The following is a 16,046-nucleotide window of genomic DNA, read 5'->3' on the forward strand; positions in this document are numbered from 1 at the left end:
AAGTTCAAGCAGGTGGCAGGTGCAGTGTTCAAGGCTAGTATCAATGCCTACTGCCTGGCCTTGATCCCTCAGGCGTCCCCAATCCCACCCTAGATTGTTGCCTTTCCCTGTGCCTTTGAAAATGGGAAGGATGTCTCCAGTCCTCTCTGCCAGCCTACCAGCTTCTAGGTCTTCTTCCTCTTCTGTCCCCCATCCCATGGTCATTGACCTTTTCTTGCCCATGGCAAGTCAGGTTCCCCTCCCTCGTGTCTTCTTTCTGACTCACCAAAAAGGTTGTTCCCCCAATTTAAAGCACCCAGTGGGAGAACTGCTGCTGGCCATACCTGGTTCAAATGACAGAAATAGCAACTCTTAGCAGCGGATTGGACATCTGGGGGAAAAGGGAATCCCAAGACCATCCTTCCTTTCTTTCCTCTTTTTTAAGACCAAGATTTGTCATTTACCCGCTTTGACTTTTCCCCTCTCCCCTCCAAATATCAGGGGTTCCATCAACTATTTAAAACAAAAGGTACACATCAACTTTGTGTTTAGGTGCCTCATTTCTGGGAATTTGGCACCGAACTGCCAGTGGAAATCTACTCCAAATTCTATTTACTAGACAATGAGGACATCGGGTTGGCATTTTATTTGAGCCTTCTTATTTTCACTGGAAAAATCATCATTGCATTAGCTATCACAATACTATACTTCTGTTTAACAATCCAGTTCAACTCTGCATTCACATACCTTCTAGTGGTCCCCTGCCCCCACCCTGTCCAGGTTTTGTTTTTTGTTATGGTTAGTGACAGTTTTTGGTTTCTATGGTTTATCAACGGTTTCCCTTACCCACAGCATCTATTCCTCTGAATGAAAGTCTGGCATGATTGGAAGCTGGAAGGAAAACCACAACTGAATGGCCAGGCACACACTTAACACTTATCTCTAACCACAGGCTGATACGGTTACTGGATTTGACTAACGGCTATCAATCAGCCCAACTGTAGACACTTGAGAAGATATCAGCCAGCAAAGCCTAGCAGGAAAATGTGAGCTAAACAGCAGCACTGTATGTTTTATGTAGGGTCTGTCTACCCTGAATGACAATGTCACTGTCCTGAGACCTCTTACCTCTTTTTTTTTTCTGCTTGATAATCCTCAGACTTACTCTGATTGTCCACCCTTCCTTCCCTTCATTAATGTGCATATGGCTTGTATCCAGAGTCAGTGGGAGTTTTGCCACTGATTTAGGATTGAGCTGAAAACACTGTTTGTCAACATGGACCAGTGCACACTTCTGCCTTTCCTTTATCTGTTAGTAGGGCTTCAATCAAGATGTCACTGTTATCCTGACAGACTGGGAAAACAAAGGGTTAAATTAGTGGCCTGGGTTCATTCAGTCTTGATTATATGAATCCAAGAGTCCAGTAGAAATTCTGAAAAAAAATCTCTCTGATAGACTGGCCACTTGTCTGGGGAGGAAGAAAAATCCTGTTTCATTAGGTCTGGTTTGGAAAAACCATCAGCCTCCCACACATCCATATGCACATGAATGGCAGAGGAATAAAGGAGAAAAAGTGCAGAGTATAGAAATACTGAATGCTGACTGGATCTTTCCAAGGGATGAAACCTTCTCCCAGTACAGTTGCTCTGGTCTGTGGTGAACTTTTATGGCACTTGCACTTAAATCATTCTTGTAACAAAGCAAGATAATTTCCAAAAATGGCAAAAACTGATTCAGGCCAAAACTGTATCATACCTTGGTTCAAAGGTTACAAATTGAGCTGCGGAGTTGTTTTTAAGTTTTCCTGCCACCAATACCTAACTGAGACCAAACAGATAAGTGAATACTTGCTAAATGTGTTTTTGTGCTCTTGGTCCAGTAGACACGCTGGTTTAAATTTCATTGTAAAACACAAGATAATATGATTTCAAACTTTGTGTTTGAAACTGGTTGCATGATAAAGATACCAGTTTTCTCTTAAACCTCATTTAAGGAGTCTGCCACTTTACAGGGAAACCCATAGTTATGAGCAGGATTTGTAGACATGTCTTTGCATGGCTAATTTTTACCTTCGGTGCTGCACCATCTTCATTTTTTTTATCCTCTCCCCTCAATATCCAATCAGAGACGTCTCCCTTTTCCTTATTTTCTCTTATCCTTTCAACTCTTGCTGTCTCCACTCCTTTTACCTTTTCTGATATTTACAGCTTTGAAAAGCATCTGATGGCCCTGTTCTCTCTCTGCTTCAGGGTGGCATTTCAGAAATCTGCCCAAGTAGAATTGGGAGCCTAGAAAGATATGTTTTAGGCTAAGATCTGCAAAGAGAGGAAGAGCTGACTATGCAGAGAGATACAGGAAGGCTGAAATAAACTGAAATACACCAGCAGCTCCACATCTACAGTTCAGTGCCCACCAAGATAGGGGAGGAATCAGTGACCAGATATTCTCAAGCACAGGGATGCATCTGACAAAAGAACTAGCATGGGTCCGAAATGAGACCATATGGGAAAAAAAGGACACTGGGGATGTTACTACTGACACATGTATCAAAGATTTAAAAAGGAACATGGGCTCCACTCATCCCACTCCTCTGTTACCAACACACATCAGGCGAAATCCTGGCCTCACTGAAGTAACTGCACAACTCACTTTGACTTCAGTGGGGCTAGGAGTTAATCCATAATGTGTGTACATAAGAAGTGATGGTTGGGGGAGCTCAGTGAAGAATGACTCATAGTACAGCACAAAACTACTACCAATAAATGTCATGGCATAAAGACCAAGGGTGAAATCCTGCCCCATTAAAGTCAATGTGAGTTTTACCATTGAGTTCAATGCGGTCAGGATTTCACCCCAAGCATGTTACAGGTACACTTCTGTCCTCTCCTCCCTTCTGGGCCTGCGCTGAGTGCAGGTCAGCTAGGCTACAAACTCTTCAACCACCTTCTTCATCCTTCACTGAAACACTTGTTCTAGGGTAGCAATAAGCACTGTATTGATAAAGATGAGCTGCTATTGAGGTGCATGGTACTTTGTGGCTAGTGTTATGCTACATGATGCTTTATTGTTGACAACAGGCTTTAGAGAAACATATCCACTTCTGCAACCACAGCAAAATTTTGTATAATTTCAGCTGGAATGACGAAAAAAAGTTTTCTAACTGATGACAGGCTGTTACTCATATAACTTGCAATTTAGATCATCCGTGCCAGGCCTGGCACAAAGTTTTGTGTATATCCTTGAACTCGAGCCAATGGGGAAGTGCCTTGCAAAACACTGAAAACCTCTACTATTGATCTATGATTAAGGCTGATTCAGCAGAAAGTTATATTTCATTCACACAAATCTGAAATGAGACCTATACTCTGGCTAATCCAAGCATAATCAGTCTGTTGCAGCCTTTGGGCCATTGTAAGCACTGAGCCGGATTCTGATAGCCTTGCTTCTGGTTAGTATCCTATTCCGAGAACAGTTCCAATGAAGTCAATGGGACAATTTGTGGAGTAGGATAGCCTTACTCATACTGAGTAGTATCTTGTATCACAAATAGTTCCATTGACTTTTTTGAAATTATTCTGGGAATGAGACACCACTCAACATGAGTAAGGCAGGCTATCAGAATCTCAGCTGACATAAAGAGATCAGAACATCAGTTAGAAATGACAGAAGTTTAAAAATATTTTCAAGTGAAAGCAAAGGAGAATGGGGGAAGGAATGGAAAATAAGTCTCTGGTAATTTGGCAAAAAGAAAAGGATGGCTGGAATGCTGGACCAACAGGTAAACTTAAAAAAACAAAAACAACTCTCCTACTCCTACCCCCTCAATGCCAGATGAAAAGCAGATGGGTAGTGACCTAAGTTCACTGCTATTTTTCAGCAGAAGTAGCTGCTTCACTTATTGAATGTTTTGGAAATAATCCATGGGAGTTTGCAAAATTTTACAGTTTATTGCCACCATGTTCACAGTAGAATAGATTCTCTTTTGCAATTTATTAAGGATGTTAAAAAGACAACATATATCATACAAAGGTTATTGCAAAATTAACTCAATGCAACAATCCATAAAGAAGATATTCAATGCTATTCACTGCAGTTTAATGACAGTGAAGCCTTAAATTTTGCTTATGGCATATGTTGGGCTCCTGCATGTTCAAATATCTTAATCTGTAAATCATAATGTTACTAATTAAACAATGTAGCATATACACTTGGCAGATTCCTGACATACACAGTTTTTGACTGTCTCCCAGATTTAGGACTGAGAATGTCAAACTGACCCTGTCTTTGGCAGGGACAACAGAAGGCCTGGTTGTATCAAACTCTGCTTCAAATCAAATCTTATTTCTACTAAAAATCTGGCATTTTTTACCCTTAAGCCAATATTTGAATTTGCACAATTGTTCCTAATTCAATTGATCATGTTACATTTTTGGATTTGGAGAGTGAGTGCTGTGTTATAAAAAATGAAAATTCAATGTATAGGGTACAAGGCAATTTTACATGGTTTATACAAGACAATATTTCATCTAGGGCAGTGCTGTAAAATAGATGACAAAAAAGTTTTTTTGAGCAAATCAAAGTGTTCTCTCTTTGGTTGTTTGTCATGTTTTATGCTCATTGTCAATGCAAAAATGAAACTTTTTTTTATTCTGCAAGTGAAATCTTGAAAAGTCAGTATCATTGTGAATCTTATATGGAATAAAACTTAGTATCTAAAAGTTTGGAATGGAGGACTTAACTGAAACTCCTAAAATCCACATTCTCCTTTTCTCTCATTTTCTGATCTCATTTATGAGTCACACACAGAGGGTGGAGTGTAGTACATCTACTCTGGCCATTTGACTAGGCAATAAGCCCAAGAACAAATATTTTTCCATATGTTAACATTAATAAACAGTGAAATCCCAAAGTCCTTTTGCAAGGCTTCAACTAGCATTTTGAACTTCATATATCGCAAATTCATCTTTGTCAAGAAGTATTGCTATCGCATGGTTGTTTCTAGAGGCCCTTGTACTGTGGCTACACCTTTGTAATTTGTAAAAAACGGACTATTTGTTTTTAAGCTCAAAGGTGAGCCATTTTCCTTTAGATTTTCGTATTCATTTATTTAAAAGGTACATCATTTTATTTCACAGTAGCTGTTCCAAAATGGTGTATGAGGTTTCTGTAGGCACATCACCAATAGACTGTATGATAACACCATATAATTCTTGCAGTAGTTTCTGGTTTTCATCCAAAATGCATTACATGGGATAAGAAGATCAAGTAAGTATAATACGCCAAGAGAATACTGATAGTTAATCTAACAGAATCAGTCAAAAGTAAGTCTTATTTCTGACCACACTGAAATTTTACTACCTACATTACCCTAGACAGTGTCAAAACAGTTTATTCTTCAAAAACTCCTACCTCAGTCTGTTTCTAGAAATTGACATTACAGTGACTTTCCAGATCTCAAGTATGCCAAGAGATGACTACAAGCAAACATCTGGAACTCAAAAAGCGCAAACTCCAGAAGTAAGACGACCGTATTGAAGGCTATGTCTTTCCTTCCTCAAAACAAATTATTTCCAGAACCCCACAATATAGGCCTCTGTCAATAGATCCTTTTGCCCCTATTTATCTACATCTCAGCCATCTAGATTCAGGTGTTATGTTCTTGTTACAGTGTTCACATGTGCTTTTGTAAAAGAAATCAAGGTTTTAAAAAGGGCTGTGGGAGACTCACTCCTCAGGAAAAAAGAATCCAAGATGGAAGTCACAACCCTGAGTTTATATATAATTGGCTTTTGTAGTTCCAACTGTAAATAAAAATAAAACATGCTTCCAATCTTCTACTGCATACAGTGTTACAATATATAGTACTGTATATTTCTGCACAATTTTCACATTAAAAATAATGATGATAAAACAATATTTCTTACTTCCGACGGAACATTTCTGCAAATATGCAGCCAACACTCCAGAGATCAACTGGTGTTGCATAACTGGATTGAAGCAAAACTTCAGGAGCTCTGTACCACAGAGTGACAACCTGTAAAACAAAGAGGAACATATTAGGAGAAATATTCAATTGCAGAAATACCAGCTAGTGTGTGGGGTTGCCCAGTGACCCAGATTGCCTTAAGCTTGTACGGTCTCACACACTAAGGATGGTCAGGTTTGATCATTGCTTAAATGACACTCCTCTAAGGAAAATCCAGGTGCTGCTAGAAGTGGTGTGGAGGAGTCAATAGGTGGGATTATTCCTTCTGAATCGTGGTATTAGAAGGCACTGTACACTCATTTAAAAAGATGAGTCAAAAAACCTAGTCCCAACTCACTTATGGTCATTAAAGCTTCCATGGCATATTCTGCAGAAGGAGGGATATTAAGTGTGGTGTCTTGACCAACTTCCAACCTGATTAAATATATTCTGCTGACCTAAAATCTCTCCCTAAAATCTACTGATGTGGAGACAAATTGTAAATGGTCATATCTCTACTGAAGTCAGTCCTCCAGGCACTGTGTCTTATAGGTATTGCGATGTACTAGGGGCTGCGTGAGTAATGCAAATTGGGCCCACAAAGATAAACCAGACAGTTAATATTTATTACTTTGTTTCCCCACCATAGACCTAGATACAGGTGGCTCTGACTATACACATTAAAGACTAAGGCTCAATTATGAACCTTCCAGCATGCCTGCACCCTTACATCCCTGACTGAGTCACCACATGGCTGGGGCACAATTTCAGAATCACAGCTTGGTTCCACAGTTGCCAACTTTCACACAGTAAATAAGCACCCCGACTTTCACAATAAGCCAAAAATCAAGCTAATCCCACTTCAAAACAAGGCCAAAACAAGCCAATCCCTAAAAACCCCAACACTCTATGTGATCATGTAGTCTGGGACTGCGGGGGGCACGCTGTGCACCCTGACTCTCTCCCTCCCATTCCCGTTTGCCCCTTGATGATCAAAAAAAAGAAGCAACAAGCTACAAGCCAAACAAGCAACAAGCCAAAAACTAACCAACAAGCAACTCACAAGCCAATTAAGCCAAAAACAAGCCCAATTTCTGCGCTTTTTTCGTGGGTTCCTGCTTGGTTCCTATCCTATGCCTCGGTACAGTTACAATCCAGCCCTAAAGAAACAGGATCTTCAGCTGAAGGACAATACTGTATTGGCAGTATGCTGTAGTTATAAACTACAGACAATATTATAAAGAGGGAACTGGGTTCTCATAATTATTGCATTAATTTTGAGATACAAAAATACGTGCTGGAAAGTGCAGTGTTTCTCTAGGCTCATGAAACTGAAATTAAAAAAGATACAGAAAAAGAAATAATTTCAAAGTAAAAGACAGAAATAGATTTAAAATTCATGTTATTTAAAATGGTGAGTGCTGAATTTAAAGACCAGTACTCAGAAACATATGACAAAGGTGGGTTTTTTAAACAACAACAATATAATTGTCCTCTAAGCAGAAATAACAATGCAAGTAATCAGCTGAATTTTCTGGTCAGAACCAGCTGAAACAAAAGCAAATACAACATTTATTACAATCATTACATGCCCTGACAGCATCTGGAGGTGTTGAATGGATAGAGGAGGGAAGTTCAAGGATATTTACACAAGTGTCATATTTGCTAAGAGTTCTTTTACGTGCTTTGATCTCTATTCATAAAATTTATTTTTGAAACAGTTCAATAACTTTGTGCAAACTAAAGCTGAGCTGAGACAACTTTGACTTCAAGATACATGCCCATGTAAACTGGCACAGCAACAGAAGAAGGTATAATATAACCCCATTCATTTTCTCTGATTAGTTGGTACCAAATAGGGATGCTTTTCTAACATATGTACATGGGAAGGTAACTCTCCCTCAGAAGTTCATTCCAATGAAGGAGGAGAACTTTAATTTGAGGTCAGGATGCCGTTATGAACACCATTGATAAAGGCTGCCCAGGGAATATGCTGAATCAGGTGGAGTTCCTTTTTCAATATTTTGTTTAATGATATTAATATATTTCTCAATGTTTGGACTGCACATATATTCTCCTGCAGCCTTTGGGGAGAAACCAATGGGATAGGAAAAATTACTTTAAAAAATTTGGAGATTTCTAGGGTCATGAATTTCCACATATTTTTTTTTCAGATGTAGGGGCAGTCGCCTAACAGAAGCGGAGGAGAAGTGTGAACTGAAGATCTGTAGGAGAAACAGGACCAAATCTTGCAGATTCTGAACTTGAGATCCAAATGCCCCCCCCCCAAATGAAGGAAAATTATTTACCCTTCGTAACTGTCGTTCTTCAAGACGTGTGGTCCCTATCTGTAGTCCACTGTGGGTACACATGCGCTCCATGTGCATGACACCAGAGAATTCTAGCAAGTAGTGTCCATTGGGCCACACCTGCACCTTTGCTCTCCTTTTGCTCTGTGCTGAGAGTATAAGGGGTGGGGCTGACCCATGCCTCTCCAGTTCCCCCATTTACTGTGAATCAGAGAGGGTCTGAAGCAGAGAGGAAGGAGGGGGGGTAGTGGAATACAGATTGGGGTCACACATCTCAAAGAACTCCAGTTACAAAGGGTATGTAAGTTTCCTTTCTTCTTCGATTGCCGATCCCTATGTGTATTCTGCTGTGGGTCACTGACAAGCAGCACTCATAGAGGAGGAGGGTGTGAGGATGCAGGTGGTATGGTTGCTTGTAAAAACCACTATTCCAAAGAATACATCAATGGAGGAGACTTGGACCAAGGCACAATGCCTTGTGAATGTGGGGGTGGAACTTGTTGCTGCCTTGCTAATATCAAGCAGAGGTATTGCTGCTACTGAGGCTGTCTGTATTCTTGCAGAATGAGCCTATACTCCATGTGGGGGAGGAAGGTGTGCCAGCAGATAGGATACATCCAGAGATCCACTTGGAGATCCTCTGGGAGGAAACAGCTTGTTCTGCTTTGGCAAGAAACAGCCCAGGTGACTTACTGATCTATTTTGTTCTCTGTAGAATAAGATGCCAAAGCTTATCTCATGTGGCAGGAATGAAGTCTCTTCTCTATGCTGGAAGCATGGGGCTTTGGGAAGACCACAGCTAAGTGGCTAGTCTGGTTTATGTGAAATTCCAATACTACTTTAGGGGTGAATTTTGGATGCAGCTGTAGCAAAACCTTCTCTTTATGAACTACAGTGCAAGGAAGGTTCACCTACCAAGTCATCCGAGGTGATGGCAGTGAGGAAAGCAACCTTCATAGACAGGTGAAGCATCAAACAGGTAGGCTGGGCTTCAAAAGGTGGTGTGGATTTTTCACACCCCTGAGCGACATAGCTGTGTTGACCTAAATTTTAGTGTGAACCTGGTCTTAGATTCCTGGCATATCACTATAGCAGTCGGCATGGATCTTTAAGCAGTATTGGCAGCATCAACTGCAGTTTGTAATGAGGGTCTTGCCACTAAACTGCCCTCATCAATAAGAGCTCAAACTTGAGCCCTATCCTCCTTCTTCAGGTGCTGGGTCCTTATTTGTATTCCACTATTGATACACATGCGCTTTATCTGTCTGAGACTGGAGAATTCTAGCAAGTGGTGTCCATTGGTGTGCACCTGTACCCTGCTCTCCTCATGCTCCGTGCTGAGGGCATAAGGGGCAGTGCAGACTGACACATTTCCTGTTCCTTCTTATCACCGCATGGCCTGAGAAGAGGTCCAAATCCCCTCAGAAGAGGTCCAGGACTCCAACACAAGCTACTGGATAGCCCAGCGCCTCTAGCTGAGTAGCACTCCTAACCAATGAGGCCATACTGAAACCAGGGAGAACTGTGTGGCACACGTGCCCCTACTACTATGAGAGCAAAAAAGCAGTACTTTGTCCTGACAAAGGGAGCAGAGTTATTCTTCCATGCTGCCCCAAACTCCACAGTCATGCAAGCAGCCATGGAAAAGTCCAGACACCACCACCCAAAGGCCACCTGGCTGGTTCAGGAGGCGAAGAGTTTAGACCTTATGGAAGAAAGGTGTTTGCTGCCACCAGTCTCTAATTTAGAATTTCCAACTTCCGGGTCCTCTTGGCAAAATATGATTTTTTGTTTTATTTTAAGTTCCTGGACTTTTAAAGACAAGTTACCTCCGAACTGGGTGTTTCCCATTCCATTGGCTCCCTCAGTGTGACGGTGAACTGCTCTGGGGCAGGGTAAAGGATTGAGTGCTGGTCAGACCAGCACTAACCTCCGTGACAATTTACCCCAGAACTGCAGTTCCTTTCCCAGGGAAGCATGCCACATACAGCAGCTGCTCCCTTCCTGCTGGCCACACACCTCAATTTGTAGCAGAGAGCCAATGTGAATTGTACACTCAGAGGGGACGCTGCTATTTACAGAGGACTGGGAAAGCATGCAGCATGGGAGCTGCTCCTTCCACATGACCACCGTCTGGCCCACTTCCCTGAAACTTTGCTCCCCTCTGTGCTGCACACACACACGAGTATGTGCGTATGTTTTTGTCCGTATATCTAGCTACCTAGAGAGAGGGGGCATCTGGTTCTTAATAATTTGGGAATTTAAACAATTAGACACTGTAAAAAAAGGCATGCAAGTTTATTTCTGACAAATATCTGATTGCTTCATACCGAGAGGGGAACTTGTTTGCCTTGAGCTGAGTTCTGATAAACTGATCTTTACCATCTACCTACAAAAGGGCCCGAGTCATATCAGGGTTTGTAATATGCAAGTTTGAATTTCAAGATGTGAATCTCAAAAGGATTGTTATTTATCAAATGTCAACTTGCACATAAGTAATAACCACAGATAACTCCTATCTTGCTAGGGATCCTCTTTTAAGAAATACAGTATGATGTAGTTTGGTTTTGACACAGAATTTCACTCACTCTTTCTCACCATAGAAACCAGGCAAATATTTGTGGACATTCCATTAACATTTACAGATAAGTAGAAATGAAAATTATTCTGAACACAGGATATGGTGAGCTGAACAACTAGCTCATCGCTTCCTCTTAACACTGCTCTCTGTCTTAGTGCTTAGGTAAGCCACATAATCAGTGAGGAGGGCCCTGTCATAGAGAAAGACAGAACTTCGACATTACAGCTTGATAAAGTAACATTTTTAGCATAAAAAAGCATGCATCTGCATTTTTATGTGTTGCTCAGTTATGCTTAACCCTTTATACCTGACACCACTAAAATGGAATGTTGGGGCCACAATTGTAGCAAGGGGGGTTCAGTGATCCTGTTTCAACTTCAGTCCTCTGATTTAACAAGCTCCTCTCTTCAGCTGCCTCTCTTCTTTCCCAGCCTGTTTGGTTTCTTCAGCTCCTCCTTCCTTTGCTTTTTCATCAATCGGATGCTCAGGTGGACTACAGCATGAAACTAATAATTTATCTGTTAGTCATGGGGTGGGCAAAGTACGGCCCATGGGCCGAATCTGGCCTACCAGCCGTTTTAATCCAGCCCTCAAGCTCCCACTGGGGAACAGAGTCTGGGGCTCCAGCCGGGGAGCAGGGTTGGGAGCCGCTCCACGCAGCTCCCGGAAGCAGCAGCATGGCCCCCCGCTGGCTTCTATGTATAGGGGCAGTCAGGGGGCCTGGTCTGCACGCTGCTCCTACCCCAAGCACTGCCCCTGCAGCTCCCATTGCCGGGAACAGCGGCCAATGGGAGCTGCAAGGGTGGTGTCTGTGGACGGGGCAATGTGCAGAGCCACCTAGCTGCGCCTCTGCGTAGGAGCCAGAGAAGGGATATGCTGCTGCTTCTGGGAGCTGCTTGAGGTAAGCACCGCCCAGAGCCTGCACCCCTGAGCCTCCCCCCGTGTCCCAACACCCTGCCCCAGTCCTGATCCCCCCCACCCTCCAAACCCTCGATCAGCCCAGAGCACCCTCCTGGCAGTAGCGTAGCTAGTGGAGTGCAGGGGAAGCAGCGGCTTCCCCCGCCTTTCCAAAAGCAGCCGGAGGAGTGAGGGGGGCGCAGGCTGGCGGCCTGCAGCACAGCCGGCAGCCATGGGGGGGGGGGCGGGGGGAGGAGTGGGGGGGCGCGGCCGGAGGAGCGGGGGGGAGCGCAGCCAGCAGCCATGGCCAGAGGAGCGAGGGGGGGCACAGGCTGGCAGCCCGCAGCGTGGCCGGCAGCCATGGGGGGACGGCAGGCACGGCCGGAGGAGCAGGGGGCGCAGCAGGCGGCCCGCAGCGCAGCCGGAGGAGCGAGGGGGGGCGCAGGCTGGCAGTCATGGGGGGCGGCGGGCGCGGCCGGAGGAGCGGGGGGGCGCAGCATGGCGGCCGCAGCTGGAGGAGCGGGGGGGGGGGGCCACGGTGGTGGCACATCAGGGTCGAGGAGCCATGGGTGGGGGGAGGGGCAGTGCGGCCGGAGGAGGCGCTGAAGAGGGCATGGCCAGAGGAGGCGTCAAGGGGGGGGCGCCTTTTTTATGTTTGCTCCCCCTCCTCTTAGAAGCTGGCTATGCCACTGCCTCCTGCATCCCAAACCTCTCATCCCCAGCCCCACCCCAGAGCTCACACTCCCAGTTGGAGCCCTCACCTGCCAGTGCCCCAAACCCCTCCCCCAGCCCTGATCCCCCTCCTGCCCTCCAAACCCCTTTGTCCCAGTCCGGAGCTCTCTCCTACACCCCAAACTTCTCATCCGCAGCCCCACCCCAGAGCCTGCACCCCCAGCTGGAGCCCTCACCTCCCCTTGCCCCCCACCCCCCATCCTATCCCAATCCCACCCCGAGCCCGGAGCCCTCACCCCAACACCAATTTTGTGAGCATTCGTGGTCCACTATACAATTTCTACTCCCAGATGTGGCCCTCGGGCCAAAAAGTTTGCCCATCCCTGTGTTAGTCCAAGAACAAAAAGGCTGAGAGTAATTTGTAGATTGGGACCTAGTAGAAATGTTTTCCCCCACCATACCAAATCACAATTCAGGTCTTCACTCACCAGACAAGCAGGGACTAAAGCTGATTACAGTGGCTACAGATCACTGCTCTTTCAGGTCAAATATCAAATGATCCAGGCAGCATCTCCAAATGAAAATAAATGAAAGAAGCTTCCTGGTGATATTATAAAAGCAATTAATGTGCAAAATTCTACCAAAATGTCATCTGGTTTCCTACTCCTGAAAGAGGAAGAAGGAAATGTACCCAGTGCAAAAGTATGGGGGAAGAAGAGCTGAGACATATACAGGGGCAGAGCTTTGCAGAGCTCTGAAGGAGAGGGCAAGGAGGAATATAACCTTTTGTGAAACATAAAATTGTCCATCTTAATGTATCAATAGATTCTAGGAGCATCTGACATCAGCAGTTTCAATCCCAGCCACTTATATCTGGCACAAAGCCAAGCTATGAGCAAGTATCTGCTCACTAGGAGTGAAATTGAGAGCGTCAACACAAAATATATGCACCATTTATATCCCACTTAAATCCCATTTAATTCACACTGGTGAATTTCACCTTAGGTTAGCTGTTTAGATTTCAGTAGCATCTACACCATGCTAGGCACTTTCCAAACACAGATGAAGACACAGTCTGTGTCTTGAATAGCATACAGTCTAAAAAAGGCAAAGACACACAAAGGGTGAGGGAAGGGGATGAGTAACATACAAGTACAGGACTAAATTTTGGTTTTATCATAAGCCCTAAGGCCTTGTCTACACTACCGCTTAAGTCAATATAAGTTATGTCACTCAGGCATGTAAAAAACCACCTCCCTGCGTGACATAACTTACATCGACTTAACGCAGTGTCTACACTGCACTATGTCAGCGGGAGACGCTCTCCTGTTGACATAGCTTCCACCTCTTGTTGAGGTGGATTAATGACATCAACGGGAGAGCGCTCTCCCATCGACATATTGCGTCTTCACCAGACCCGCTAAATCAACACTGTGCATTGATCGCAGCAACGCTGATTTAGCATGGTAGGGAAGACAAGCCCTAAGTAAAGAGCAGTGCATAATTGCACTGCCCCGGGAGCAGACCAGGGATCAGTTTGTGACTCAGACGGGAGGTATTCTGTGCCAGTACCAGGGCCGGCTCCAGGCACCAGCCTGGCAAGCAGGTGCTTGGGGCGGCCACTCCGGAGAGGGGCGGCAGGTCCAGCTATTCGGCAGCAATTCGGTGGACGGTCCCTCACTCCCGCTCGGAGCGAAGGACCTCCCGCCAAATTGCCGCCACAGATCACGATCGCAGCTTTTTTTTTTTTTTTTTTTTTTGGCTCCAAACCCTGGAGCCGGCCCTGGCCAGTACACAGGTACACTGGCTCAGCTATATTGACTTGCATGTTTGAGGGGGCGGGGGGCAGGTGGGGGACTCAAGGCTCCACTTACCCCTGCCCAGCCAAACCTCTTGCCCAGAGCAGTGGCCATGCCGAAGCTACTCATCTCACCTCTCTGTGACCCAGGACACGTAGCTGCACAGGACAGTAAGGGGGTACCTTATTCCCTAGCAGGGCCGGCTTCAGGGTTTTGGCCGCCCCAAGCAGCCAAACAAACAAACAAACAAACAAAACAAACAAAAAAGCCGCGATTGCGATCTGCAGCGGCAATTCGGCGGAAGGTCCTTCGCTCCGAGCAGGAGTGAGGGACCGTCCGCCGAATTGCCGCCGAACAGCTGGATGTGCCGCCCCTCTCTGAAGGGGCCGCCCCAAGCACCTGCTTGGTAAGCTGGTGCCTGGAGCCGGGCCTGTTTCCTAGACATTCCTGATGCGAGTACTGGTTTGCCTTGGAATGCTGAGCTCATTGGATATCACATTTGCAGGGGAAATGGCAATAGTGAGATGGCTTCCGATTGAGACTTAGTGCTTAGAGACATTTTTGAAAAATTTCTTATTGGTGAGCTCAGAAGTATTGTTTCACATTGTGAAAATTAAAGCTGTAGTTATGCTTACTCATCTGTAGAGTTCAAGGCTATTCTTGTTATTTGCTCATCTAAACATATTTAAGAATAAACTAATAATTTCATTTTTTTGATGAAAATTTACTTCTGTGGGCTTTGAATCAGGCCCTAGTTGAAGACAAAGGGATTCTTTGCAATTACTTAAATGGGCTTTGGATCAGTCATGAGGGAGGGAAACATCTGTAGAGAATACATGAGATGTGATAGCAGATACATTTTTATAAGGATCTATCAGCCACATACAGTAAAAGGAAGACTGCACTACATCTTCAGGTTTTGCATTCTGGTAACTAGAATTCATTCCACATTTAGAACAAACTTTTTTTGAGGTCTATGGGCAAGAGTATCCATTTATTTAATAATTTGGGACACAACACAAAATGGAAATGCAATGTTAAAACTTGTTTCCCATAAAAAAAATCCCTCAGTGTGTGGGAAATTAATCTTGTGTCCTAACCAAGAGCTAAAACTTTCTACAGAGCTAAGGTACAATGGGTATGGAATGAATGTTATGAAATATTGTATGAATATCCTCTCCATGAAGACAAACTTTGTGATAAATTTTATTTACACTGATTCCTGTAATTTCTTTTTCCTACCAAATAACTTCTGCCAGGTGGTTTGATGATCATGGAAAACAACAACAGGTAAAAGGAATAGCAATGAAAAGTGTCTATCCCCAATCTAAAAGGTGAGGAAGTAAGAATGACAAGTCAGTGGAAGACATGGATAATCCAGTTTATAAAGTTACTGCTAAATCAAAAATTTTGGATTACTTGCAACAGAGGTCCACTCTGTAGTCAAAGGCTTTTTATGACACAGTATTCCCTGAATTGTTACTGACACTAGATTTACATTAATCTGGGGCAACCTGCCTGAACCTGTGATGGACTATGGACTTGGATTACTAATAGGGGTGACACTGAATCAAAGATAGAAGCCAGTACCTTGATTATAATTGTACATGAATTTATGACAGAAACTGAATAATATGAAGAACAGATAAATGGGTCTTTCCTTTGGTATCCATTAGCTATAATTCTTGCTTCACTGAGGGGAAGGTGTAATTGCATTTTTTCCCTCAGTATCTTTAAATATATATGAGGGTCAATTATAGTATAATTAGGCAGGCCAAAAAATAATTTGAAGAGCAACTAGCCAAAGACTCAAAAACTAACAGCAATTTTTTTTAAGTACATC

At 43.9% G+C, this 16,046-nt stretch overlaps 1 protein-coding gene across 3 annotated transcripts in view; it reads right to left on the reverse strand.

Annotated features, from left to right (window-relative positions):
- The window catches only part of CDK6 (cyclin dependent kinase 6), a 179,800-nt gene that overhangs the window by 41,134 nt on the left and 122,620 nt on the right, over window positions 1–16,046 (reverse strand). For all 3 annotated transcript variants that reach the window (XM_042857191.2, XM_065583087.1, XM_065583089.1), the window contains exon 5: window positions 5,905–6,014. In XM_042857191.2, the coding sequence (XP_042713125.1) occupies window positions 5,905–6,014 (110 nt within the window). The remainder of the gene's footprint in view (window positions 1–5,904; window positions 6,015–16,046) is intronic.

This window comes from Chrysemys picta, chromosome 2 (genome assembly GCF_011386835.1).
Source record: "Chrysemys picta bellii isolate R12L10 chromosome 2, ASM1138683v2, whole genome shotgun sequence".
In the NCBI taxonomy this organism is placed as follows: Eukaryota; Metazoa; Chordata; order Testudines; family Emydidae; genus Chrysemys; species Chrysemys picta.